We start from the raw sequence: 27,364 nt of genomic DNA, 5'->3' as shown, positions 1-27,364 counted from the left end.
GGACAATGAGCACATATATTTCTAAGAAGCGTTTCTGTGTAAATACATATGCAAAAACATTAGGCACAATTGATGGACAACTTCTGAACATGAAGCTAAGTCTTCAATATCTCTATGTGGCTTCTGATTTAAATATCTACTTCAGCTTTATAAGATAAAAAGACGGGGAAGTAAGTGAACAAATAAGCATTTTATGTTTTTTTTAATAGACTGTGACATATTTTTTATGTAAAGCAGAGATTGGCAAACTTTTTTCCACAAAGGGCCAGGAAGTAAATATTTTTTGGCTTTGTCTATAAGGTCTCTATCTAACTATTTGGCTCTGCCATTTTAGCAGGAAGAGGTGTCCATAGACAATGCAGCATGGCTGTATTTAGAAACTGTCATTTATAAACACTGCTGGTAGATATCTGACAAGGTACTTATATCTGGAACGTTCAAAGAACTATCATATCTCAACAATAAGAAGAAACATAATGAAACTTAAATATGGGAAGGGATCTAAATAGACATTTCTCCAGGGAAGATAAGCAAGTAGAAAATGACCACATGAAAAGATGCTCAGCATAGTTAGTTATTAGGGAAACACAAATCCCTTCACACTACTAGGATGGCTAAAATAAAAAAGACAATAGCAAGTGTTGACAGGGATGTGGGAAAATCGGAACCTTCATAGATCACTGCTAGGATTGCAAATAGTGTAGCCGCTTTGGAAAACAGCTTTGCATTTCTTCAAAATATCAACCGGAGAGTTACCATATGACCCAGCAATTCCACTTGTAGGTCTCTATCAAGAGAAGTGAAAACATGTCTGCACAAAAACTTGTACATGAATGTTCATATCAACATTATTGATAATAGGTAAAAAGTGGGAATGACCCAAATGTCTATCAGTTGGTGAATGGATAAACAAAATGAGGTACAGACATGCAGTGGAGAATCATTTGGCAATAAAAAAAAACAGTGTTGACACATCCTGTAATATCGATGGACCTTGAAAACATTAGGCCAAGTGAAAGAAGCCAGGGACAAAAGACCATGTATTTGTGATTCCATTTGTCTGTGACAGCCAGAGTAGGCGGATCCGTAGGGACAGAAGGGAGATCATGGTTTCCTGGGGCTGGGATCTCAGGAATGAAAGAGTATGTGAAGTGGGGGTTTATAATAATTGAAATTATTATAAAATTAGATCGTGGTGATGGCTGCACAACTCTGTCAATATACCAAAACCCAATGAACTGTGCATTTTAAGTGGGTGAATTTTATAAGTAAGTGAAATGTATCTCAAGAAAACCATAAGAAAGCAAACCAAATTAAACCTAGATTTGGTCCCATGGGCTTTGGCTTGCCAAGCTCTGTTCTAAGACGCACAGGTACACGGAAGTGTGAGTCCCAAAGCTGTACTATGAAACCGTCAGTATATTATAATGACATTCCCTGTAAAAGTTTTCACAGAGAACAGCACGGCAATAAGCAGGGGCTAGTGAGTGCTGGTGGGTGTTATGAAGAGTCATTCATAAGGGTAACACCAGCAATGTTCATTTAGCAGCTAACTAACCATTAGTGAACATCAACTCCAAGCATTCGCCAAGCACCTTATACATGCAAACTAATTCATTTCTCTCAGCTGGAACCAGAGGGGTCCCCCAAAGCCAGAGAGAATCTGGGTGTAAGAAATACTCCATTATTAGTTAATTCCTTTCCTTTTCTGTGATAATGAAACAAATCTCCATCTTTAAAAATGAAGCTGTTAGAAATCTAACAAAATAACCAATCAACCTCATTTCACAAATGTAAAAATTCAGGCCCTGTGCCCCCTCCCAAACCCTCGGTTCACACTGGCTTTAATGTGTAAATCACACCAGGACCTCAGAAAGAGGGGTCTTCACTTGCTAACTCAGAATGTGCAAGCCAGGGACCAGAAAATTCTGCTGCTGATCGTTGGAGAATGTGCTGGAGCTTTGGGTAAGGTCTATTAAAGGACTGTGACTCCTGGGAGCATGCATCCTGGAGAATTAGCACAGAGGATCCGGTTTCTCAAAGCTCTGGGCTATTTTTATTCCTGGGGTGGGCAGGGTGCCCCCATCCCTGGCTCCTGGGCAGGCAGAGCAGCTCTCTACGTGGCCAACTCTAACTCAAAGTCTGTTGCAGACTTGAGATATACAGCACAGTCAGTAGCTACACCCGTGACCCATTCTATCCAGTTTGCTGTTGGCAGTCCCACTGGCTTAGACCTCCTTGGCCCCTGCACTCTACCCATTTGACAGCTTAAAAAACAAATGCCGAGTGCATAAAAAGTCCCCTCAGAGCTGACATTTAGAGCAAAGACCTTCCTTGGGTTCCCTCCCACCCCCCTGAGTCATCTGCCCATCAGTCGTGCTTTTAGGCCTTCATAAATAGCCCCAAAGCTGAGAGACCCGTTTGTGTCTCGGAACGTCCACCCGGAATATGGAAACAGCATGTGTGAGGGACCCCATTCCAGATTCTGGGAGAAGTTTCCTCCCCCTGCCTGGAATGCTCTTCCCACAGATCTTTGAATGGCGGCTACCTCTCATCATTCGGGGTTCTGCCCCGGTCACCTCCTCGGGGGACCTTCCCTGACACCCCTACCCGCAATGTGAAGAGGCACCGCCTCGGCCATACAACCATGCGCACACATATATGAACTTGGGTGTGCACCCTGCCTTCACCGTGACCAACCACACTTCATCTCTTTACCCTGATCTATTTCTAGAGAGCATTTACCACTAACCAGTCCTGCCACCTTCCTCCTGTTCATGCAATACTTGTCTGTTGTCCGTATTTCCCACACAGCGGAAGTTCTCCACTGCTAAGAACTTGGTGTTGCTTAGCTCAGCATTCTCAGGGATTCTGGGGGGAGGGTTCTGCACTGGGCAGCTGCCAGCCCAGCCTCTGGGCATGGGGACTAACCATGCCCTCCCTATGACAGCCCCAATCCCCAGACACTCCACCATGCTGTCTGGGGTGCTGTCCACAGCTGTCCCCCCAACCCCAGGTACACAGTAGATGCCAGATATATATTTACTGAATGATTTAATGAAAAAGTGAAGACATTAAATACGATTTTTTTCTTAATGAGCCTAGAAGGGAGAACACTGCATTTGGAAGCACCAGGAGTTGAAGTTTGCCAGTCAGTTAACGTGGCATTTCTTCCTGCCACCTCTACTGTTGCAGACCAGACTTCCCCGCTGCTCTGAGGGGCTGTCCTGGGCCTCATACAATGTTTACTGCTCTCAACCAGCTGTGACACTCAAAAATGTCCTTTATTTGCTATCATGTGTCCCCTGGGGAACAAAATGGTGCCTGGTGGAAACTACTGGTTCAGTCAACAACTATTAATTCTGCCAAGATAAAAATACAGCCTTTGGTCAGGCACAAAAGACTAGAGGTTTCTCCATGTGGGCTTGACACACGATTCCTGACACACGAGTGAACTCACACACCTCAAATGTGTAAAAATCCCCCCAAAGGAATGTTGTTAAGCTGGTAACATTTTGCCAACGTTGTTCACCCAATTCTAAAGAAGAGTCCATATTAAACAGTACACTCAGTTTAACAGCACCTGTCTGACAATAGCTAATGGTCAGTGATATCGATCTGTTTTCTAATTAGCTGGCTAAAATGGCATCCCCTGTCCTAACGCCAGCATTCTGCTCCATTACGCTGCCTAGAATTCTGCGAGCCAGACCGCATAACCCACATTTTCAAATTTCCCCCAATGAATGGACTTAATCTGGTCTATGCTCCTTGTGAAAGAAACAGAGCACCCCCCTGCCCCCTGCAACCAAATTTACCAAAAGTAATTGAATTTTACATTTAAAACAGGTGGATCTGGGGTATATAAAGCACATCTCAATAAATCTATTTAAAAAAAAATGGTTTCTGTAAGGAACCAGTGCCTCTAATGTCTATACTCCATTTTTTTCCTGCTGATGATCAGATTACACAGTCCAAGCATCATGTCAGATTCTTGGGCTCAGAAGAGACACTTGCTGATGCAAGGAGAACCACTGGGCCAACACAGCTGCCATTAGGATGGGACACGAACAGTTTTTCTATTCCTTAAAATACCTGCATTGCTCTGTATCGTGTTACTAAGGGGTGGATTGCAGTTTTAGCTGCTGAGTGCCTTTCTCAGAGTTGTGGTCCAGGACTGTGGTCCCACTGTCTGGACAGGACATTTTGCAAGCTTCTGTTCCTACAGAGAGCAGGTGAAAGTGAAACCATCTTCGCGAGTCCGTTATTCAGCCAGTATTTTTGACACATGTATCACATGTCAACCTTTATACTTGGCACTGGGAGCAATAAGATAATTGGGTCAGTCCTTGCCTTTGGAGAGCTTACAACTTAAGAAATCAAACCGTAACATTTTTAGGAGCGGTATTAGATTCTGATGTGTTAATCTGCAATGGATTACCTATGATTTTTGAAATTACAGAAACATGGACTTGACAAAAATTGAATTTAGGTATTTTGTCTTGGTCAGTAAGAGTGTCTGGGGGAAACTAGGGAGGTCAGACAAGCACACCACGGGGCAGGAAGCTCCCTGTACAGCTACGCCCCGCCACGTGGCCCGCTTCCTCTGTTCATTCATTTCCTTTCTTTTCCAGGTCATTTTCCAGGTACGGGGGAAGCAAAGCCTAGGACGGATTTCAGTGGGGCCTGTCTATTGACAGCGGAGTGGGTTACACTGTGGTCCCGCACATTTAAGGAACTCAAGTCAATAATAGCTCAAGTCAACAACAATAGTATGTCGGCAGAGGTCCCGACAAGCTCAATCCAATGTGTGGAATTCTTACGGAGAACCGATCCACACTGCTTCAGGCCATCCACTGAGTTACGCTGGGAAGGACAGAACACAATCTTTGGCCTCTGGGACCTTCTAGGTAATTGGTCAGCTTTTCAATTCCCTCACCCTGTGGAGACACAGTTGCAAAAACCACTGATATTTTACAAGCCTTTCGGGGCGGGGAGGACCTGACCATTCCTCATTTGTATCTAGGGTGCCTGGTAAGAGCAGGAGGCCAGGAAATATTTATTGAAAAAGAAGTGAACAGATAAGTATGCTGCCAACTGGAAGATCAACATGGGTCACCCCAAATCCTAGCATTTTTATCCTTTTTTCTTGTTGATTTTTCTCATTCTATCCCTGACTCAACCCAGGGTAAGGTGAGGGAGGTAAAAATCCCAACCCTGGTTTAAACAGAACTTCAGAGACCCAAGACCACACACTTAGCAAGGAATAGCTTGAGCGACAAACCTATGTGGTCCTGACAGTCCAAAGTTTGTGTTTCCAATAACAACAGAAAAGCGGATTGGGGCCTGACACACATGGAAGGTTCCAGGGCTCTGGAGAGACTTGGTAGGCCAAAGAGAAAGTCCTGCCACTTTCCCATTGCAGAAAGAAAGCAGTTAAGAAAACCCAGCACACTGGTGGCAGCTGGGGAGCTGGCAGGTTCCGCAAGAGAACTGAGAGCAACGTTGTAGGCCAGGAAGACGGATGGGCCCCATTTATGCACTGAGGCTGATGTATAAATGGAATCCTGCCCAGTCTGACTGCCCTTTCTTCAAAGATGTCATTGACAGATGAGTTTCTAAATGTTTTTGCTTAAAAAAGAAAACACGAGAAAAGAAAGAAAGAATAAAGAAAAAAAAACAACAAGAAACTCTTTCTATTCCAAACAGCCACATGTAGTCGATAACCATGAGAAGACCGGCTCAGGCCTGGGAGCCACGCTGGCCTTCCAGGGAGTCCACGGCGATTACTTGCAAAGTGGTACACCTTTCCTTGCAGATAAATTTCAATGTAACACAAGGATTTCATTGAAATCCCAAATCACCGCCAGTTGGCTGGGTCCCATCTGCTGATGGAGACACACTGGTAGATGCCACGCCTGCTCACATATTCATCTTCCCCTGCCAAAACAAGGCTTCTTCCTCAATTAAAATGGCCTTTTTTATTTTAGAGTGGTAAACAATGTCTGCTTCACTGGAGAAAAGCACACAGAGGCAAGCTGCCGGACCTAATTGCGCAGTGACGTGACGGGTGAGTCAGGGAGGCCTGGGAGAGGTTCTTGGAGAAAGTGAGGCCCTTCTGAGGTCAGTGCCTCCACGGACGGCCTCCCTGGCAGCCTTCGAGATCAAACTGAGCCAACCTGCTTTGTCTAATGTCTACAAAACCCACTTTACAACAGAAAGCTAATTGTTAATTGTTATCCGTTTTAAATAAGTACTACATACGGGTTCTCACATAATCTTGCTTCTTCATCTTGCTCTTTAGTTACCTTCAGAAAGTGGGGACCAGTTGAGACACACTGAGTGGCAGCAAACAGAAGAATGCCTCTTCGACCCATGCAGGGTGTGCAAACCGTGTCCTGCGACCTGCCTGTGGTCCCCGGCCAGCTGCATAACTCAAAGGAAGACCAGCACACCATGTGGAAAATCCACATTCATCTTCAGACCAGACACGCAGTACCCAGGCTGGGGTCACATTTTGTCCATACTCAGCCACAGAGACATTTGTAAAATTAAGGCATTTGGAAACATCTGCAGTAGTTTGTAAACTTGGGATGGGCCCGGTGATATAGGGCCGATACATAGCATCCTTCCTGAACGAGAAACCCAAGGAAAAGGTTCTACAAAGAAATGTCAAGCAGATGGACAGGCAGCATTGGTTAGACCGCATCTGTCAGCTGCAGCCTGCACCCCAGCTCCAGGGAGGTAGCTTGCCTCCACGCCTAACCAGCTGGCGGGAGCAGCCTGCAGGCAAGCGAGCTGATCTCTTCCAAGCAAAAATAAATCTTGCTGAGTTAAATGATCCTGTCTTCTACTTTCCTCAAGGAACATGAGATGCTAAGTGACAAAATTTGAAGACACCCACTGTGAATCCTCAGGGTCTTTGTCTCCTGGTTGATCAGTTACAGGGCGGCCAGTTCAAGTTGAGCCCCAGGCCAGGGACACAAGACAGTCTTCCTGACCACACCCAGTAATGCAGGAATAACCAGGCCAACTACCCCCAGATCTGTCCATACCTGCGTATGCAATTACGACACAGAGGTTAAGTGAAAAACAAAATGGGGGGAAAAAAAATCCCTGTATTTTCCAACCAAGGAGCCACCACTTCAAACACATCTGCTCTACCCACAGCTCCTTCTTAACGTTCGCAGTGAGCAAAGGCAGGCTAGTGGCTGTTCCAAGTGCCCCCACAGTACAGCTTATTGACAGAGGCTGCCTGAAAACAGAATGACTCCCCATGTAAACGCAGCCAGTATCAGGATGGTGTTGCAGGGCCTCACCTTCCCATCAGCCAACAGGCCCAACAATTATTTAGGAGAAATGGATGATGTGCCAGCCATGCTCTTAGGCTCCATTTTTGTCAGCAGCTGTCCTGAAAGGAGGGCGTGGGGCCGTTTCTGGCTCTTCAGGCCAAATACCCCCCAGTGAAAGCCCCCAGCCAGCCACAGACATCTCCTGTTACTCCTGAGACTGAGAGAGGTGGGAGAAGCCAGAGACAGGACTTTGACAACTCAAGACTCTCAATCATAAAATGTTCTGCTTTCTCCTGGTCCAAACCCGGCACCTGCAGACACATCTAACCCTCATTTCTCAGGGGGGAAGAGGGGGATGAAAATCTCAGGCTCTCCAGAGCAGGGTGCATTTCAGCTTGTGTGTGTGCAAAACCCTCAATTTCCTCACATGCCCGTTGTTACCCTAGCGGTGCAGGAGAGAGAGATGGGGAGACTGCATTCAATGACCATGCTGTACACTCTCAGGACATTCTCTGCAAGTACCAACAATTTCTTACTGGCTCAGAATTTAAGAATAAAAGTCCTGGGAAAGATTTCCATCTTAACATCAAACACGACCAGCTGTCAGAGCCTCGGATTGGCAGAGGTGACACCGAGCTAGGGAGGAAGTACTTTTTAAATTACTGCCATTCAAATCCTATGCTCTGGAGAATAAATGTGCTACACAGAAGTAGCTGATGGGCCAGATGAATGGATGCTGTGCTTACTTTACATTCATTGATTGACATCTGTCATTTACCTGCCACCACGGGAGATTTCCGTTCATCCAGGAGCTGGATGGAGGTGCTCGCTGTCACCACGTTGCTTTTGTTGACTGCTCCTGTAAGAAGAAAAACTATCATGACAAAAATGGAGAGAGTTACAGCCACATGTTAGAAGAGTAAATCGTATCGGCCCACGGTCACCAATTCCAGAGGCTGTGCTGGACTCGCCGCCCAGGTCACAGGTGCTGTGTGGCCAGTCCTCTCAGTTGAAGGAATCAACGCACCGAGTTATGACCATCTGCATCCAGCCGCCTCACATCAAAGTTATTGACCACCGTGGAGTGGTAACATTATTTTTTTGTGTGTAATTTATGGTTACTCATTATAGTGTTTACTTGGGTTAGGGGCCATATTTATATTGCCTCTCTAACTATAGCACAGAGAGCTGCATGAGATAAAGTTTACAAATTATTTTATACATTGAGAACTTAAGCTCTCATTGGTGAAAACTTCACTGACTTATAAAGTTCTCATTTCAAATCCACTTTTTCTCAGCAAAACCATTCTAAACAGGAATAGAGCTGGAATGTAATCCTTACTTAAAGATTCTTAAAATGTGGTAACAGTATGGCATTAGTATTAAGAGATTTTCAATTACATATAATGAATTCAATACCCATGAATTAAAAGAGGCGGAACACAAATTGCAAACGCCCGGAGTTATTAATTGTTAGGACCGTGCCTGCCTTATAAAAGGTGTCCAGTGAATGCTAGTTGAATGCAATCCAATTGAATCGGAAAGCAGGAAGACGGCAGACCTGAATTTGAATACACTTATGACTGAAGCAATTAAGCATTTTCTCCTGGCTCAAGTCTAAGCAGTAATAAAAGCTGGCATCTTTTCCAGTGTATACAGGTATTCAGCACACAGTTGAAAAAATGAGAGCATGTGCCACCCCAACATGGGTATTTGGAGATTTTTTAACATCTTCCCAGAATATAGAGGAGCCATGGAATCTCCTAAGATGTTATGTCATCCATGCCTTTACCATGAGCAAGGTAAATTCCTTTTCATTATATGATTTCAGTGAACATTCAATGAAAACTCCACTTGCCAAAACCCAATTCTGCAACAGCCTTAATTAATCAGTTCATTTTTCCCAGAATTCTTGGTAGGAAAAATGGTGGGTAAGTAACACAGCACACTGACACGAGGGGCTGCCACAGACAGGCTGCGCACACAGAGCACGTTCGGGGATGTCCCCACCCTCCTCAGCTCCTTCTCCCTGCCCAGCTTGGGGTGAAAGCCAAAGAAGGGTCACTTGATGCTTCCAGTCCAAGTTCAGCAGGCTGACTTCTATTTTTTATCTTTAGAGGACTATGAAGAAGAAAGTATGAGGTTGCATGACAAAATAAGCCATTATTATTGACAGGTTTGAGCAGAATGACAACGTCTAATGTCTCTTAATTGATATTTCCAGCAATAAGGGTGATAAACACGAACAGTGAGCTGGGTCACACTGAAATTTCTGCGTGAGAGCAGACGCATGGGCAGGGGCATGGGGACACGTGGGCAAAGGACAGATTCTGAGAACCCCAGTCCTGGAAGGAACCTAACAGTAACCTTTAATTTCCCACCTGGCGAGGGAATTTTTACAATAGCATTTGGCCTCTTCTTAAATATCTTGATTAATAAGGGACCCTCTTCCTAATGAGTTACTTTGTAATGAGTCCACAAATTATTAGACGACTCCTGTTGACATGTCTTCTGCAAATTTCAAAAGTACTCTTTCTGAAGATGTCTTCATTCATGGAAATGAGCAAGGGCCTCCCCGTCAGGGAGGGCCTTTGACAGTCAGCACCAGAGAGCCTCCATTAGGGTCCCTAGAAATGCTTCGCAGAGATCAGTACACAAGGCTCTAATGTAAAATTTAAGCATAGCTTGAACTGTCTAGAGCAATCCAAGTGTACAGAGCTTTACACAGAATGACCACCAAAAACATCATGTGCATGAGTTCAGAAAACGCCAAGGACCATTCAAAAGTATTTTCAGTTTGTCTTCTAAAACTGGCTGAAATATGATGGTGTTCAGTTCTATTTTTGGAGGGGGACGCCCTTCATTTTTCATAATGGAAAATCTTAGGACTGGAAAACCACTGGCTGTGTGCTTCCCCTTGTTCGCTGCAGGCTCCCATCAGGAGAACACAGGGCCACACAAAGTCTGAGTCCTCACCCCATGCGCTGATTTAAATTAATTCAGTTCTAAATTATGAGCCTTCAAAGGGATGCAACTCACTGAAGGTCTAGCAAAGGACCTTATGTCTGCCTGAACTTTCTCTAAGTAGGGCCAGGACAATGCTAAAAAAAAAGTCTACTGAGAAGTTTGTATTCACATTCCACACTGTACTGAATGCCAGTCCTGCTTCCTGAAATGCTCTTTCCCCACTTGGGTTAAGCAAAAGCTTCCCTTTATTTGGAGCCATTACCCCTTTGGTACAGGTGGTTGGTCCTGGGAAGTACCAATATTTAGTATCGACTCTCAAGGCTGAACTTGGTCCCCATCAGCATTCAGGCAGCTCCCACATGCTGCAGGAAATGCTCAGGCCAGCAAGACCTCCCCTCCTGCAAGGACACCCACCTGTGCTGAACGGGATCGAGTAGACGAAGCTCCCAGGAAGCTGCTCAGCAGCTCTTCGGTACCAGAGGGGGAAATGGTCTGCGTTAAAAATGTTCTCCTTGTCTCCAGCTTTTAGGAAGTCCCTTGAAATGGGGAGAAATAAGAAGGGCATGGCTCAGCCAACCAGTAATCCAATTAAACCATGGGTGAGGGGCCTGATCAGCCATTTTTCCAAAGAAGATTTATAAATGTCCTACAGGTACATGAAGAGGTGTTCAACTTCACTAATTATCGTGAAAGTGTGAATTAAAACCACACTGAGATAATCACTTTACATTTGATAACAAGTTTTGGCGAGGATGTGGAGAAAAGGGAACCCTTGTGCACCGTTGGTAAGAATATAAATTTTTGTAGTCACTATGGAAAACAGTATGGAGGTTCCTCAAAAAGTTAAAAATAGAACCACCATAGGGTCCAGCAATTCCACTTCTGGGAGTATGTCCAAAGGAAACAGCAATGTTAACTCAAAAAGATATCTGCACCCCTACATCCACAGCAGCATTATTCACAATAGCCAAGATGGCAAAACAACCTGAGTATCCATCATAAGATGAAATGGATGAAGAATTTGTTGTGCATATTTATACACACACACACACACACACACACACACACACAATGGAACATTACTCATCCACAAAAAAGGGGGAAATCCTGCCATGTGTGACGGCATGGATTGACCTTGAGGGCGTTATGCTCAGTGAAGTAAATGGAGAAAGACAAATCCTGTGTGATGTCACGTATATGTGCAATCTAAAAACAAGAACAAATACCAAACTCAGAGAATAGAAAGAGATGGGACTTGTGGTTGCAGAGGTAGGGAGTGAGGGCACTTGAGGAAGAGGGCCAGAGGTACCAACTTCCAGCGAGAAGGCAGGTAAGCCTAGGGATGATGCGCAGCATGGTTATTACCACAGGAGACACTGCTGTGTGAGGTACAGGAGAGCCATGAAGAGGGTAGGTCCCGAGGAAATTCATCATGAGGAGAAAATTTATTTTCTTTTTATTGTGTCCACAGCAGTCCCCTCTTATCTGTGGTTTTGCATCCCATGGTGCCAGTTACATGGGTCAACCGTGGCCTGGAAGCGGGTGACCCTCGTTCTGATATTTGGACAGAGGGTCAGCAGTGGCCTAATGCTAAGTCGTGACACCTACGTCATTCACCCCACTTCATCCCCTCACGTGGGCATTTCACCCTCTCACATCATCACACGAAAAGGGCATGTGCAGCACAATTAGGTAGTTTAAGGGCCACAACCACATAAGTTTTATTAACAGCATATTGTTCTAAGTGTTGTGTTTTATTACTAGCTATTGTTAATCTCTTAGTGTGCCTGATTTATCAATTAAACTTTATCATTAGTAGGCACAGGAAAGACACAGTATATATAGTGTTTGGTACTGTATGTAGTTTCAGGCATCCACTGGGGGTCCTGGATGGTATCCCCTCAGATAAGGGGGATCACTACATGTGAGGTGATGGGTGTCACCTAACCTATCATGGGAATCACTTCACAATAATCACTTCACAATATACTTGAATCAAACCCTCATGCTGTATACCTTCAACATACACAGTGGTGTATGTCAATTATTTCTCAATGGAAGTAGGGGGAAAAAAGGGGAGACTGGCACCACTCCATGAGGAAAAGCAGGGCATGGCCCATCCCAACAGCCTCTGCTGGGTAAACTGGTGCTGCCTTTGTCGGTACAGCAAGCCCCCGATTAACACCACGCACCCCACATTACTCAGAAATAGCTTGTAGAACCCTGGCAGCCAGGCTCCTGATGGGTGGAATGAGTTTCCCATCATATGTACTCAACTAATTAGTATTGAAAGCAGGCAAACAGAGCCTCCAGAAATCTTATCAAAAGGCCAAAGGGTTATCAGAAGGTTCAGTCTTATCTTAAAATCCATGCACGGGACCTACTCTTGGGCAGATCAATTTCTTCAGTAGATCTCACTCTTAGCAAAGGTATAACAGAGGGAAAAGTGGGCCCATGTGGCCACGGGCCAGGCACGGCCTTTTCCCTGCCACTGGTGTTGGGTGGTGAGGTGTGTGTGACACAGGACTAAGGGGCCCTGCTCACACTACCTCACACAGCTTCTGAGGTCCTTTCCCAGTCGTGGCAGGCAACATAACAGTTTGCTGGAAGGTGTGAGGTCGCCCTCACTGAGATGGCGGGGGACATTCAGGCCACAGGTCTGGAGTCCTGTGTAGCTGGGTGCCTGGTGCCTGTGCCCCTCGGGCAGTGGGGGGAGAGGCGCCCACACTGCTTGCTCTGCCTTAGCACTAGTATTGATGTGAGGAGGCCTGCTTGCCAGGAAATTCCAAAGGTACCAAGGGGTGGGTCACAAGGAAGCAGGAAGGAGAGAACGGAATCCACAGAATCTCAGAAAACATTCTTCAGGAAGACAGGGCCTTGTGGGGAAAAAGAAAGCCTACTCTGGGTGCTCGGGGTGCTGAGGACTCGTGTGAGGCAGGTCTGGGCTTGAAGCGGAGCTGAATGACCCTGGGGGAGCTACATGGGTCAGTTAGGAGTCTCTGAGCCCCCTGACTCCTTTATAAGTGGGAATAATAACACTAAGCTGCCCACAATACTATCATGATTTCAGTCCCACTGCACGTGAAGGGGCTGCACAAACTGGGTTGGTCTCCAATGAATATCCGGGATCCTGAAGGCTGCAGAGGTCCTTTCCCATCCCGTGGTTCAAGTGGGAGCTGCAAAGTGGACACCCCCCAGCCAGGACCATGCATGGGGAGGGGCTGCAGCCAGTTGCGGAGGCTGACACTGCTGGATGCTGGCGTGTGTCTCGCGTGCTCCAGGGGGCCATACCGAAGGCACAGAAAATACTGGGAATACTGGGGAAGATGCAGGTCACAGAGGCCGTGAGCTATGATCGGTCTACCTCCAAAAGCAGGCAATGGGGACAGGAGATGAGACCTCAGAGTTGGAGGCTGAGGACAGAACAAGAGAGCTCTGGGCTGGGTGCGCTCTCTCTGTAGTATACTCCTTGATACTTGGAGCTCTTCCTCATGTGCCCTCTTTAAAAATAAAGAAAAATTCTAAGCGCTTTCTAGCCCTGCCTAAGAGTGTGTATCCAAATAGCTGGCTCTCAACTAATGCCATTTGCTTGGAGGGGGTAGGCAGATAGAAGACCCTAAGAAAACAGGACTTAAAGTGCCTCTATATGCATCAATGACAGGAGTTTCTTGAAGATAGAAGAATTAGTTCATCCATCCAGATACCCGAAGAGTAGGCTCCTGGGGTCTCAGTAATGCCACAGGAGTAGAACTCATAGCTGCAGGAATGTTTAGCTTCTCAAAGCAGTTTTACATTCCATAGTCTTTGTGACCCTCCCAATAACCCAGAGAGGCCATTGCCCCCATCTTCCAGATGCACAGAGTGGAGGTAAGCCAGGTGCACCCCCCAGCGGTCCTGAGCATGGTCCGGTCATCTTCCAAGGCCAACACAATAATCCAGATATCACACTAGCGATGGGCCACATTACAGGCTTGATGCCTTAATCTCAGAACGAGCCACAGCGTTCCACTCTGAGCACTAGAGTCCATGCCTGTGTCTCCCTTGGCCTCTCTGGGGCCTAAAAGGAGAAGGCAGTGTGGTCTCCAACTTTTTTGCTCTTCCTAGGAAACTGACCTCTGGAAAAATAATTGTTCTGGAACCCAGAGCTAAGAGGGCTTGCAGAAAAACCAAGTCACAACCACGGTCAACTTCATAAACGACGAACGTGAGATGCTGAGAAAGAGAGTCCTTGAATGGGAATTAAAAGCCCGTCTACAAAACATCTACAAAAATCTGTTGATCTGCAATTTACTTCACTTGGTTTTATACAACATAGGGCTGGGCCCTCATCTAACAGAGGCGAGGGCTCTGGGCTCGATGGGACAGGAGCATTTGCTCACTAGGCTCCTGCTCGGCCAACCCTCTCCGACTGGCAGCCATGCTTCGCCTGGTTACTCATCCCAAGGTTTCCTGAAGGTCAGGATGCAAAGGCTGCACGGTAACCTCTGAACTCCCTACACTCATTTTGCCAACTTGCTGAGTCCAAGCTCCATTTGTCCCTGGCCCAAAAATGCCTCTACATCAGAGAAAAAGACATTGAAAAAACCCATTACTGAGCTCAGGAAGAACTTCCCCGGCTCCTACTAGCTGGGCTCAAGCACCAAGCTGAAGAGCTAAGACCGTGTAGCTCTCTGAAGACGAGGGTCTAAGCAGTGGTTTAACGGCGTCTGGGTCCTGGACTTGGAGATGCCCTGCACACTGTCCACCTGGGCCCCTCTGGAAGCACAAGGACACATTACCAATCCCAAGGGCCACCTGCCTGCCCACTTCTCGGGGTGGGGCCCTGCAGCCCCTGACGCTCAGCGCAGAGGCCCTGCCGTTAATTAAAACACGCACAAACAAATGAACAACAGACTTGGGACACTGGTTCTCAGACAGGCAGCAATTCCTCAGCTGAGCTGTGGAGGAGCTGAACACCCTGAAGCCGGCTGTCAGGAGATGCGTGAGTCCACCGTCTGGCTGTGCCCCCCACAGCCGTGCCATCCCCAGAGCTCCAGAATGACTCACCAGGGCAGGAGGGGCCTCCAGGAGGGTGGCCAGAAGCCAACAAGCAAGGAGAGTACAGGGTTGTGGAAAGGCCAACACACAAAGGTGAACACACACACCAGGGCCCCCACGGAAGAACACAGAAGGGAAATACCACCCGGCCGGGGTGGGGGGCGCCTGAATTCTGTTTCTGGGTGGTGGGATCAAGCAGTGATGCAAGCTTCCCTTTGCATTTCCCATTCCAAAAGCTACTGGGCCCCTTCTACTTACTGATTGGTGAGCTGCTCGGCCCCTACAAACAGGTTGGTTCTCGAGAGGCCCGTGCGGGTGCCGAGGAAGGCGACCTCCACGCCCTTGTCAGAATTCCTGAAACAGAGCAGCAGACCCCAGGGGATTCATCCAGACAGCCGGCAGATAAGCATTTTAAGACTCAGAATATTTTATGAAACAGTAGTTTGAGAACTGAAATGTTAAAAGAAGTGATAGAAACACACACGCATGCACAGGCAGGTGCCAAGCACAGAATGAAAACTCTTCTCCCTTACAAAGGTGTTGGGAAATCCTCACAGGAGGAACTCTAGGACAGGTGTGTCCCCAATGCTAACTAAATACGCCTTCATCTCAAGGGTCCGGGTGCAAGTTCAGAGAGATCAGGCCCGGAGCGGGAATGACTGTCAGGAGAGGGCGAAAGTCCTTAGAGCTAGCTTTTTGCGTTGATGTTACCAAGTCTCTGCTTGGTTCTGAGACCCCATGAGCAAAATCTGTCATGAGTGAAAAGAAGGGACCGAGCCACACCATCAAGTCTGCAGGGTCCTGCAGCCTGGAAATGTCTGCGACTTAAACACTACACCATTTGGGGAGCACCGACTTTTAACTTCTACCAGAGCACAGGCCCAATCTCACCACCAGCACCACAGAGATGAGGGAAGAAATGGCTTCCCCAGCAGTTCGGCAGGATGCCACACCTACAATGAATGACCTTAGCCAAGACAACTCTTCAAGATTCACTATATATATATTTTTTCAACTAAGGGAACTTGCATATGTTTGAGGATGTCCTTCAGGATATTTGCAATGCATATGTCTTCATAAAAGGCAAATGGTCTTTCTCCACAAATACACAATCTTATTCTACAATAAAAGTGCAAAGAGAACACCGATTCGAGTCTGTTTACCTTCCTTAGATGTTAGTAGCAATTTGATGCCAACCATTACCCATGTCATCTTCAGCATGAGATCGCTTGGTTTACTCGATCTCTGATGGCAGTCAAAGCGGCCAACCTACCTTTAAGTGTGTAAGGGGTGAATAAGAATGAACAGTGAGCATTTTCCTGGGCCCGCAGCCCACACCATCAGGAGAGTCAGGCCGCCCCGTCAGTTACTGATGCGACTGCGAAGCAAGCTACCATTTGGGGATCTTTAGCATGTGTTAGGAGCACATCAGCAATCTTTGCACAGGATTTTGAGTTCCATGGGAGCTTAAAACAAACATTTCCACACCCACCAGACGATGTAATCCCAGAAAAAGTTTTGACCCTTTCCCCACATCCCCAGGAATAAGAACCACACTGGCAAGTGGCCCGAGGACATCCCCAAATACAAGAACAGCAGTCTCTCTCTGGGGCTCTAGTCTCATGTGTGAGACTGCCTGGCTTACATTTCCACTGCGGACATTTAGAGTCATTTTAAGCTTAAAATGTCTAATAAAGAACTCCGGCCCTGTCCTGTCCTGAACCTGCCCTTCCTTCACTGTCTCCTGTCCCGGGAGTTGGCAGCACTATCTACCCATGTATCCATGTCATCAATCTGGGAATGACCTTGGCAGCTCAGCCTCCCTCCCCCCATTCAGCGAATCCACCATCCAGTCCTGGGGCCCTCCTTCCAAAGAGGCCACAAGCGCCTCTCCCCGCTGCACCACCACTGCCTGGGTCCATGTGGAAATCCCTGGAATACTGGAGGGGCCTTATTGTCGTTCTTACCCCATCACATTCTACTCTCCACAGAAGAGGGAGTTTCCTTAAAAATGCTCATCTGATCATGTCCTTCTGGAGACCTACAATGACTTCCCAACACTCTGTGTATGAAATCCCAAATCCTTACCCCGACTCCCAGGGTCCTGCACCACCTGGCCCCCTGCAACCTCATCTCCCGGCACCTTCCAGCCTGCCCTCGCTGTTCCAACTCTCTTGGCCTTCTGTAAATTCCTCAAATGTGCCAAATACTTATTCACCTCAGGGCCTTTGCACAGACTCTTCATTTCCCTGGAATGCTCCCCAGCCCTCACACTAATTCTTGCTCAGAAAAGCCTCCGTCTCCCATGTCCATTCTAGGTGTTGTGACAGTCTACACCCCTTTACGTGTGCTTCCAAGTAGTTACCACAGTTGGTAATAAGATAGCACCTTAGATAGCACAGGTGCCATGGCGAGGGCTATGTTCCATTTCACCAACCCCTCACCCAGTGCCAGGCACATACAAACATGCAGTTGATGATGCATGCATGCGGGAACAAGTGGAAATGGTACCAGAATGAATGGCAGGACAGAAGACAATGTACGGAAGGGAAGACAATAGAACGTAAGGAACTAATAAACAACAGAGGAAAGACTGCTGAAGGTATGAGGAAAAAGGAATGATTTTTCAAATTTCTAATCTCCAACAGCCTACTTAAAATAGTAAGGTAATAATAATAATAATAATAATAATAAAATAAAATAATACGAATCAGCTGTGGAAGCAGTTCTCGCCCTAGTCTTTGACCATTCCATTGCTTGCCACCCCCATCCTGCACTTGAGAAATAAAACCCTGGGGTTCAGTCTGCACCCCGGTGAAATACTTCAAGCTGACCTGGCCCAGAGCCCCAGTTCCGGGAGGGCTATGGCGGGAGCTGGCGCAGGGCACAAGTAGGCCGATCCTGTTGCCGCCCTCTGCCTGGAAGTGTCGCCCTGCCTCAGCACACCAGATTCCATGTGATGTCAGAACTCAAATTGTATGTCAAACCCGGGAGCTTGCCATCCCAGCCCAAGCCACAGATATGCTCTAGCTCTTGTAGGTTGGCGCTTTGGGGAAAATTAAAGCACTTTAACACCAGGTTCCTAAAACCGTTTAGTTCTTCAAACCATAACCATATTCCGGACGGCTTGTGGGGAAACGGTCAGGAAAGGGGGAACACGTGCAACTACTTACTCAGATTTGTTGAGAGCCAGGCTGGTCCAGTAGGCCTCAATGGGGGCACTCACCACGGCGTCGAACAGCACTTCCTGTATCAGCTCTTTATCACCTGTGGGGAGGGGCAGGCTTGAGAAGACGGCTTTGGCTGGGCCCCACATTGGGGCACAAGGGGCTCGTTTTGCAGTATCTGCCCACGACCTTCTCACTCCCACCCACTGAGAATTGGAAAGAGTTCTGGGATGCGGCCACGGTGAAGGGAGAACCACGGGGGGTCCCATACTTCTGTCCTCTGCTGCCCCACCCCTGTCGGTGCCACGGACCAGCATGCCAACGCGGGGCTTTGCAGACCAGAGGGCAGCCCATGACACTGTCTGCCCCCTTCATCCCTTTCCTGCCTTCTTTGAAAATATGCGGTTCAGGGCTCTGATCTCAGCCAGTTGTAAGGGGAAGGGTTATATAACTTAATAACTCCTGGGACTCTTATTTTGTGATTCCTCCCATTTAAGAGGTTTTTTCCCCCTCATTCTTAAGGGACACCTGTCCCTACCCAAAGGGACTGTTGATAGAGCTCTGTGCAAGAGGCTAAGGAATCAGTGGGGAGCATGGGTCCAGCAGAGGCATCCTAGAGCCCTGCCACCACCCCACAGAGGACGGCGACGCAGGACCACCCACGACGGGCCAGTCCTCACCTAGCGGGCGGCCGAGAAGCCAGGGGAGCTTTGCAGTGAAAGCGAAAACTGGAGATAAGTCATCGTCAAAGAGACAATGGATGAATTACTCTGTACTTATGTAGTAGAATACTATGTAGTGGTTCACACGAACGCATTAGCACTGAATGATCAACACAAATAAATCTCAGTATAATGAGTAAAACATAAGTTGTAGAATAATACATATAATACAGTACATATAACATATAGTAAATATTTACACAATACACATACATTTTAATATATAATATAAGGAAAATCATAGTACATACTATATGGATGTGGTCATAGCATACAATGTGCGGGAATGAACACGTACAGGACCATGATCGCTGGGAGGGAAACGGGACTGCATACAGGGGGCTCAGGGGCGTCCATATTATCTGCTAATGCCTCAGTCCTGAAGCAAATATGGCAAAACTTTAAGATGTGATTAAAACCGGGTAGTAAGTGTCAATGCTTTTTAAATATGTCATCCCAGAGGTGAGAGCAAACAAAGAGTCCGGCTCACGCGATGCCCATCTGAGCCTTCCTCCACCAGAGCACATCCCGAAAAGGAAATCGTTTGGTGAAGATCTGGTTTAGGAGACGGAGAGCCTCCCGGTAGCTCCCACAGGGCTGCTGTGGTCGTTCTATGAGACCCACCGCACTGGCTGGCTGACCCCTGGGAGGGCCAGGGCCCTGCTCCCCCTGCCCAACTGGCTCCTGCAGCTCCCACCCGCTGGTCTGGGGATGGCCCTGCGCTGGCAATGCCGACCGTGCCCGCCCTGCGCCAGCCACAGGCCATACAGCACACGGGCCACACGTCGCCGTGGTGAGCGTGACCTCCAGTGGCCTGTTCCCACAGGAAGCTGATGCCCGGTTGGATTTCTGTGTCTGGTAGTCCCCGCCAGAGCACCGCTTCCCTTGCAGACGGCACAGGTGGCGCGGGGCAGGCATGCACACTCACACTGCAGCCCCCACCCGTGCACAGGAGGTGGCGGGGCAGGTATACTCACACTGCAGCAGGGGCTCTTTGCCTTTGAGGTAGAGCTTAATAGCTTCCAACTGAGACAGATGACGGTGCTCTGGGTGCAGGTCAGTGTTGCAGTAGGACCTGAGAACATGACAGGGCCCCAAACAAGAGCATGTGAATTTTTATAGCATCACGTCCCTTTGCCTTTGAACCAGGAGAACAAGGCAAGGGAGTGCGGACAACTGGAAATCAAAGAGGACCACAGACAACGATACTGATGAGAGCTTACCATTCATCGGCCAAGGACACATCGGGGTGTTCTAAGTCATGCAGGCCTGGGGGTCAAAGAGAAAGGGTGAATGAGCGGGGAATGCCCATGAGGGGCACTGACCCCTTTGCCTCCCGTGTGCCCCTCGTGTCCAGGGGAAGGGCCCTGAGGCAGGTTCAGGGCTGACATCAACCCCAAAGACAGAGGTAAGTAAATAAAATTTAAGTACATAGTGATGGGGGCCAGGAAGGACTCTAGAAGCAAGTTCTCTTTCCGGTGGGACCCTCTCCGACCTTCCACCTCACTCAGCTGTCATATCCACCTTCCCTGCCTAAGCATCCTAGGAAAGCCTCAACTCCTTGACAGTAAAGGTGCACCAGTGAGTCCTGGGAGAGGCCACCACACAGCCAGCAGCCCTGATTGGGAGCCCCGCAAGGCCTGCATGGGAAGCCGGCAGGGCCACCTAACCCACGTGGGACGTCAGCGGGTTAATGTACTTTTCCAAATGTCACTTTCTTCATGTGCAAAGCAGGAATGATAATAGTCCCTAACTGATGGGTGGTTGTGAGGCTGAAATTATAGGTTGAATGCTCTGAAATTGGCAATAGTCAACTGTATTTGACCCGCAAGAATTGCTAGTTGTAACGACATGTCACCAATCTGGAAAGGTAGCGAGGCGCATGAAGGCCTGCAGGGAATTTGGAGGTCTTCACAGAATGCTCTAGAGCACCCTCGCTCTGTGAAGCCACTCTGTGCATGTGCCTTCATGTGAGCACCTTGGTGAATGCTGAGACATTCACCTGTGACATCCTCAGGAATTCTGGCGATGCTTACAGCCTATTTTAGGATGTCAGTTTCCCAAATAAGCAGCACTACCTTACTGTAGTCTATGTCCTTCTTAAATACAAAGGTAGGGCATATATAGCAAAACACTGGACCTACCATCACACATCTGAAAGCACAGGTGATGATGCCTGACTCACGGACTCCATAAGTTAAGTGACGTAGGATTAGTCCCTAGAACAATCCATCCATTCATCTATCTATACTTTTTTCTCTTTCTCCCTCTTTCTCCCTCCCAACTTTCTTCGTTCCATATATTTACTGAGCATCCAATATGGGCCAAGTACTATTCTAGGGCATGAGAATATAGCAGAAAACAAATACCAATCACTGCCCTCATTGTATTTATTTTCTAGTGGTAGAAAAGAGGTAAGTAAATAAAATTTAAGTACATAGTGGTGGGGGCCAGGAAGGAAGAGAGAAGCTGGATAAAGGGAAGGGAGAGCCAAGAGATAGGAAGGGATGAAAGACAGAGCTTCCATTTTAACTATGGTAGTCAGGGGAGGCTTCCCGGAGGAAGTGACTTCTGAGAAAGACCTGAAAGAGGGGAGGGAGACAGCCCTGTAGGTAACCGTGGAAAGGGTACTTCTGACAGAGGGGATGGCAGTGCACAGGCCCTAAGGTGGGCTATAGGGTTAATGACATCAATTCTATTTTTATCATTTCAGCTCTCATCAACCTCCATCCACAGAGCCCTCTCTGGCCACATTTCACAGCACCTGTAGATGAGACCCCAAGAGCAGCTCTTCTTGACTGCTGTCTAAGTTCCTGGGGCACCAGGGGAACTTAACTGCTCTCTAATTCTCTCCCCTCTAATTTTGTTCTTCCTGACAAGGTCAAGTCTGCTGATGACTGATAATGCTTACAATCATGACACAGCTCCAACTGACCGAACAATTACCGTAAAATATACATACATACAAGATACCTATAAAGTGTTACGGAGATTCAGAAGAGAAATGATTTCAGCAGGGAGAACCACGGCCCTTGCCTTCATCCTCAGTAGCCACTCCTTACACTCGTGCAAAGCCCTGTGATACCCAGCTTTGTAACTCTGACCCCAGAAAAGCATGCCAGCCAGGCCCACACTCTACGGGGCGGCGTTCCTTACAGAGGGTCCTACGCAAGGGCGGTGGTCACCCCCAGGAAACCCACTCCTCCTCCAGGAGCAGAGCAGCACGGTGACGGTCCTGTGGCCCCTGTGGGTGGCAAGACCCTCTGCTCCTTAGTTCAAGGGGCAGCAGCTTTCTCAGCTCCATTCATTAGCCAGGTTGGCAGACTGGAGCCCTCGTATTTACAGGGGACCCACAGAGAGAGGAAGACGTCCTAATTCATGAGGATAAACCAGTCACTCTCCCTCTTGTCTGCAGGATCCCTCTGGCTGAGGATTCAGACTAATTTCTTGCATGGTGGTTAGTTAGCTCTGAAAATTCTGTGTGACCTCCGAGCCTAACAGCTGTGGAACATACAGATGACAGTGGCTAAAAAAATGATGCACACAATTGATTTATAATCTCTCCTCTGTTGAGCTATTTCCTCAGTTGATCTCAAATGGCTTGGACATGAATTTTATGGTTTCATGGGCACTGATATACACAGAGCCACATATGGTTCATAGAGCCAGAAAATTCTACAAGTCAAAAAAAAAAAAATCTGGGAGCACACTTCCTGTTGAGTGATGTGCCCAAGTCCCAAGGCTCCCTGTCTTGAGTGTCTCTGGGAAGAGAGACCTCACGGTTGGTCAGCTCTGCAGTGGGCACACCCTGGGCCTGTCCAGGTGGTGGTGGTGTCCTCACACTCTTTCCAAGCGCCAAAGACCCCACAGCCTGGGGGACAACGACCAGGAGCTGGGAGGTGGTGTGCGGGCAGTCGGCAGTGAGCCACAGTGACCCTGCTCGCGGCACGACTCCCCGGGGACACCCAGAAGGGGCGCTGCTCTGGTCCAGCTCCTCCTCGGGGGAGGTGCAAAATTGAACACTCCCAGGGGGCAAGTGACTTAGCAGGGCCACTCAGGGGGTGGAGCCTTTCAGAGGTCAGCCCTACCTGTCCCTGTGAGCTGACGGTGTTGGGAAAGGGGGGGTAGAGGTTGGCCCGTCCTCTCCCTATGAGCTGGTGATGCTGGGAAAGTGAGTGGAGCCTTTCAGAGGTCAGCCCTACCTCTCTCCCTGAGCTGGCCGTGCTGGGAAAGGTACCTCCTCTGAGCTGCTGGGTCGTTGAAGGGACAGTGCAGGCATGACAGCAGTTCTGAAGTGCAAAGGGCTGTAACAACTGCTCCCGTTTACAGGGGGTTGACAGTGCACCCATGTTTTATAAAGACCGCAAGGTGTCCTTATTCTTGCTGACCCATGTAAAGCCCTTAAATGAACACATTTTCCTGTACACCTGGGCTGCCATGAAATGCAAATGAGATTTGTGGCTCAACAGTATAGGAAGCTAAGGCCGGCATATCTGTGTTTTCAGTTTTTATTCCCCGGGCTTGAGTTTTTAATACTATTTTATATTTTTCTTGGGACTGATTTTCATGAATGAGAAGGACACAGTTGACGATGATTCCCACGCGTTGCCTCCACAACTCTGGGGATTAGGGCAGATCATAAATAAATGAGATCATAAGGCAGGCCACTCGTTGGGGCTCCCACCCTTTGGAGACAGCCCAGGAGCGCAAGTCACGCCAAGTGGGTGGCCCGCTGAGTGAAATGCCAGGGGACTCGTCAGAGGCTGGCGAGAGGGGCAAGTTCACCAGTCACCCAGTGGCGGGCATGGGGCTTTCTCTCCACACGAAAGGATAAGATGGATCAAGGCAGCGTCTTACCTTCCTCAATGGTCACGTTCCCCCGGAAGAAGTACTTCCCATGGCCCCTGGAGAGCGCCACGCCCAGGCTGCAGGGAGACACAGCAGACTCTGAGACCCGTGCCGTCCCCCGGAGGAGACTTGTGGGCTTACTGTTCACATTTCCGTTCCTGTTCTGTAAACAATTTTCCCAACAGTTTACTTTCAAAACCCCACTGATTATAGCTGGTGTTGGGTTTTCTTAGGTTCAATCAGCTGCTTCAGAGGAATGTCTGAGTGCAAGTGCCAGCAGCGACGGGCTGCTGTCGTATGTTTTTAAGAGGTGTGGCGGGCTGCTTGCCCCTCCAGCGAGCCTTCTCTCAGACACCCTGAGCCCCGGCTGCGTGCCCTGCATGGCCACCTCACCCGTCTCTGCCCTCCACTGAGCCACACTTCCCTGCATGAGAGGAGGGAATCGTGACCCCTTCTCAAGGGCAAAAGCGAAAAGTTACACGACCATGTGAGTGTAGCCACATGATTGTGTTGCGGCTTCTTTGATAAACCCTCACCCTAGATGCACAGAGTTTTTACACTCTCACTGGCTTCTGTAAGCTTCGGTTTCTGCCTAAAGTAAGAGAATATGTTATGAGAACATAGTCTCTTCACTTGGCAAACTGACTTGGCGGTCCTGGTGCCCTGCACTGGGCTGGTTCCAAATGGAACCCACCCCTGATCTCTGACACTCTATGATGACATGCCATCATGTATTTTTCAGATTAACCCACAGTCAGTAAATTCTTTCTCTCCTTAGCTCTGCTGGGCACCAGGGGAGGGACATGAAGCAGCGCCCCTGAACCAACTTTTCCAAAAAGTGTGACAACATTCCGTTACTGTAGCAGGAGACAGAAGGCTGCCTACGCCTCTGAGAGCAGGCAGTGGGGGAGGGTCGGCTCCCAGGATGGTGACCAGGAGAATAACACGATTGAAAGGTGGACAGGCATGGAAGGACAGTTCAGAGAAATCAAAACAGAAGCACAACATGTAGGAATGGATATGCTCCCTCCATGTTTGCAGGACTGTCTTTTGATCATGGAAATAAGAGATGAAATGGAATTGACTAGCAGCAAGTTAGATGGTTAAGGACCCTCGTGCCCCTCTGAAAGCATCTCTCCACCCTCAGCTGGAACCCCCCGAGGCTTATTTGCCTGATCGTGAGATGCAAAGCCAACGACAGATAGAGTGAGTTCTCCTAGGTGAGCCTGAACCATCTTCCCCCTTCTGGAAAAAAAAAACAAAAGCAGCCTGGGAAAAGCCCCTTCCTCACTCTTTCCGGCCTTTGGGCAGGGTGTTTGGCTTATCTTCGGATGAAGAGCTCTGAGAGCGTCAGCAGGTTTTGTACAAACACAACTGATGGGTCTGATGGAATGTCCATGTAATATGGTCGGCTCTACCTGAAAGGGGTACCCTTGATGTCTGTATAATAGTAGTCATTGGTCATCACCAAAACCCGTTTCTAGATTGAAAAAAAAAAAAAAAAGTCGTAGAGAAAAGAAAACACAGTTAGTCTGCAAGGTGAAGTTTTCAGAAATAAATAAAAATCAATGGACACACTACGATCAGGTTAACAGTACTACATGAATCTTTTTGAGATAAGTAAAGACAAGAGAAAAATGATCTCAGCGAAAGATATTTATTCCAGAGAGAGCTTTGGAGGCTAATTTTTCACAGTGGTTTTAAATTAAGCGGCAAGAATGTTTGAAAAAAATGTACCCCTTTGTCCACTGTCTTCTTCACCTCCATGGAAAACTTCCCAGTCTTGCGATTCACCATGGCATTCCTCAGCTAAAATGATAAAAGGAAATAGGTGTCGGCTCTTCCCTGGGTTACCACGCACCCCCCAGCTTGGGCGCATGTCTGGTGATGCGTGCAAAGCAGAGGTACAACAGGGCTGGGCTGTTTCCCCGAGTCTTGACCTGCAATCTTCACTCAGGCCTCTAAAACAGGGCTTCTGAAGAATAAACACCCAACTGCTGTTGTGCAAGGGGAGAGAGGCTAACATCAATAAATAAATGACTTTCAGCCTTAATTTGTGGTGCTCATTAGGCCCCAGGGCAACAGATACCAAAAAGCCCACAAACATGGAGGAATCCTGACAGTCAGAGCAGCAGCCCCCAGCAGCCACTAAAATGCTCAAGAAGCAAGAACATCTCCAGGGACAGGGTCCATGTACAAAAAAGGGTATGGGTTTGTCCTGGAGAGATCATTTTTTAAAACATAATCAAGTTAACGATGTTTTTCTACATGGTACTTTTTTTTTTTTAAGGCCAACCATTTGGAAGACTGGAATTAGCTTTCCATAACATGAATCATCTTCAAATGTTCTCTGAGAAATCTGGGCCAATTAATGGCCTTGCTGACGTGGACAGGCAGGAAGGCAGGGCGACCCGGTATCTGATGTCTGGAGGTCCCATTTAGGAACAGCGAGCCCCACTCCCTCCCCCACCACTGGCTGACCTCCCCTAATTATGTGTGGCCCTTCTGCGAGTTCAGAGGAGGACAGCAGACGTGGTGACGAAAGATATGCCCTCGTGGGCACCAAGGGGGGACAGCAGGCAGACCACTTACTGGAACAGGAGCACAGGATGACACGCCACCGCCTGTCTGGAGAGGCCTTCCCCCAGCCCCAGGTCTTGTTTTTTTATATCCCTTCCCTTCTTTTCTCTTTTGAGGAGCTTGAATAAGATCTGGCTGATAGAAAACTGCAATGCTTGCAAGCAACCTAAATTTGATTCGAGGCTGTCTAGATTTGGGTTCACATTCCCATCTTCTGTGAGAGAGAGTAAAAAAGCCTAATTTTTAGCTAGAGGCATGTATAAAATAAAACATATATTTTACTCTAGATATTTTTTAACAACACATAATGGGCATTTCTGGAAATATTTTCCCATTTTAACTTTTGTGGTTTTGGATGGGGAGAGCTGGTCCTAATTAAGTCTACTTTCTAACTTTTAAGAACGGCTCGATTTATCTTTAACATGGTTTTCATTTTTCCTCTTTCTGGTGCCTGCCTAAAGCCATTTGGGACCGTCCCCTCTCACATTCCCCAGGCAAGGCAGAGACTGGGCAGGCGGCTCATGCCTCCGTGCCGCCCCCACCCCCAGCTCCCAGCAGCGCCGAGCAGTCACCGCCAGGCCCTAGGAGGGTCTGAGGCCAGGGTCATTGAGGCCTTGTGGGGCACATGCTTGGGAGGGCTGCCCCGGTCTCCTCCCTGCCATCAGTGCTGATGGAAACAGATCACTCTTGCAGAATACCTTCACGTGAGCGGGAGCACCCCGTACTTCGAAGGGAACTCCGGAGGCAGGGCTTT

General features: G+C 47.9%; 1 protein-coding gene across 7 annotated transcripts in view; it reads right to left on the bottom strand.

The window, feature by feature from the left end:
• The window catches only part of CACNA2D3 (calcium voltage-gated channel auxiliary subunit alpha2delta 3), a 699,185-nt gene that overhangs the window by 116,286 nt on the left and 555,535 nt on the right, over positions 1-27,364 (bottom strand). For 4 of the 7 annotated variants that reach the window (XM_073230727.1, XM_073230728.1, XM_073230733.1 and 1 more), the window contains 8 exons: positions 25,768-25,839; positions 24,040-24,193; positions 20,406-20,451; positions 20,160-20,257; positions 18,467-18,560; positions 15,552-15,647; positions 10,671-10,792; positions 8,068-8,148 (listed from right to left, as the gene is read on the bottom strand). In XM_073230727.1, the coding sequence (XP_073086828.1) occupies positions 8,068-8,148; positions 10,671-10,792; positions 15,552-15,647; positions 18,467-18,560; positions 20,160-20,257; positions 20,406-20,451; positions 24,040-24,193; positions 25,768-25,839 (763 nt within the window). Of the gene's footprint in view, positions 1-8,067; positions 8,149-10,670; positions 10,793-15,551; positions 15,648-18,466; positions 18,561-20,159; positions 20,258-20,405; positions 20,452-24,039; positions 24,194-25,448; positions 25,511-25,767; positions 25,840-27,364 lie in introns of all 7 variants that reach the window. The other 3 variants (XM_073230729.1, XM_073230732.1, XM_073230731.1) reach the window with 1 other exon arrangement.

The sequence above is a fragment of the Manis javanica genome, chromosome 3, assembly GCF_040802235.1.
Source record: "Manis javanica isolate MJ-LG chromosome 3, MJ_LKY, whole genome shotgun sequence".
NCBI lineage: Eukaryota > Metazoa > Chordata > Mammalia > Pholidota > Manidae > Manis > Manis javanica.
Note: the sequence above shows the minus strand (reverse complement) of the source record. Positions and strands in the feature narration are given on the sequence as shown.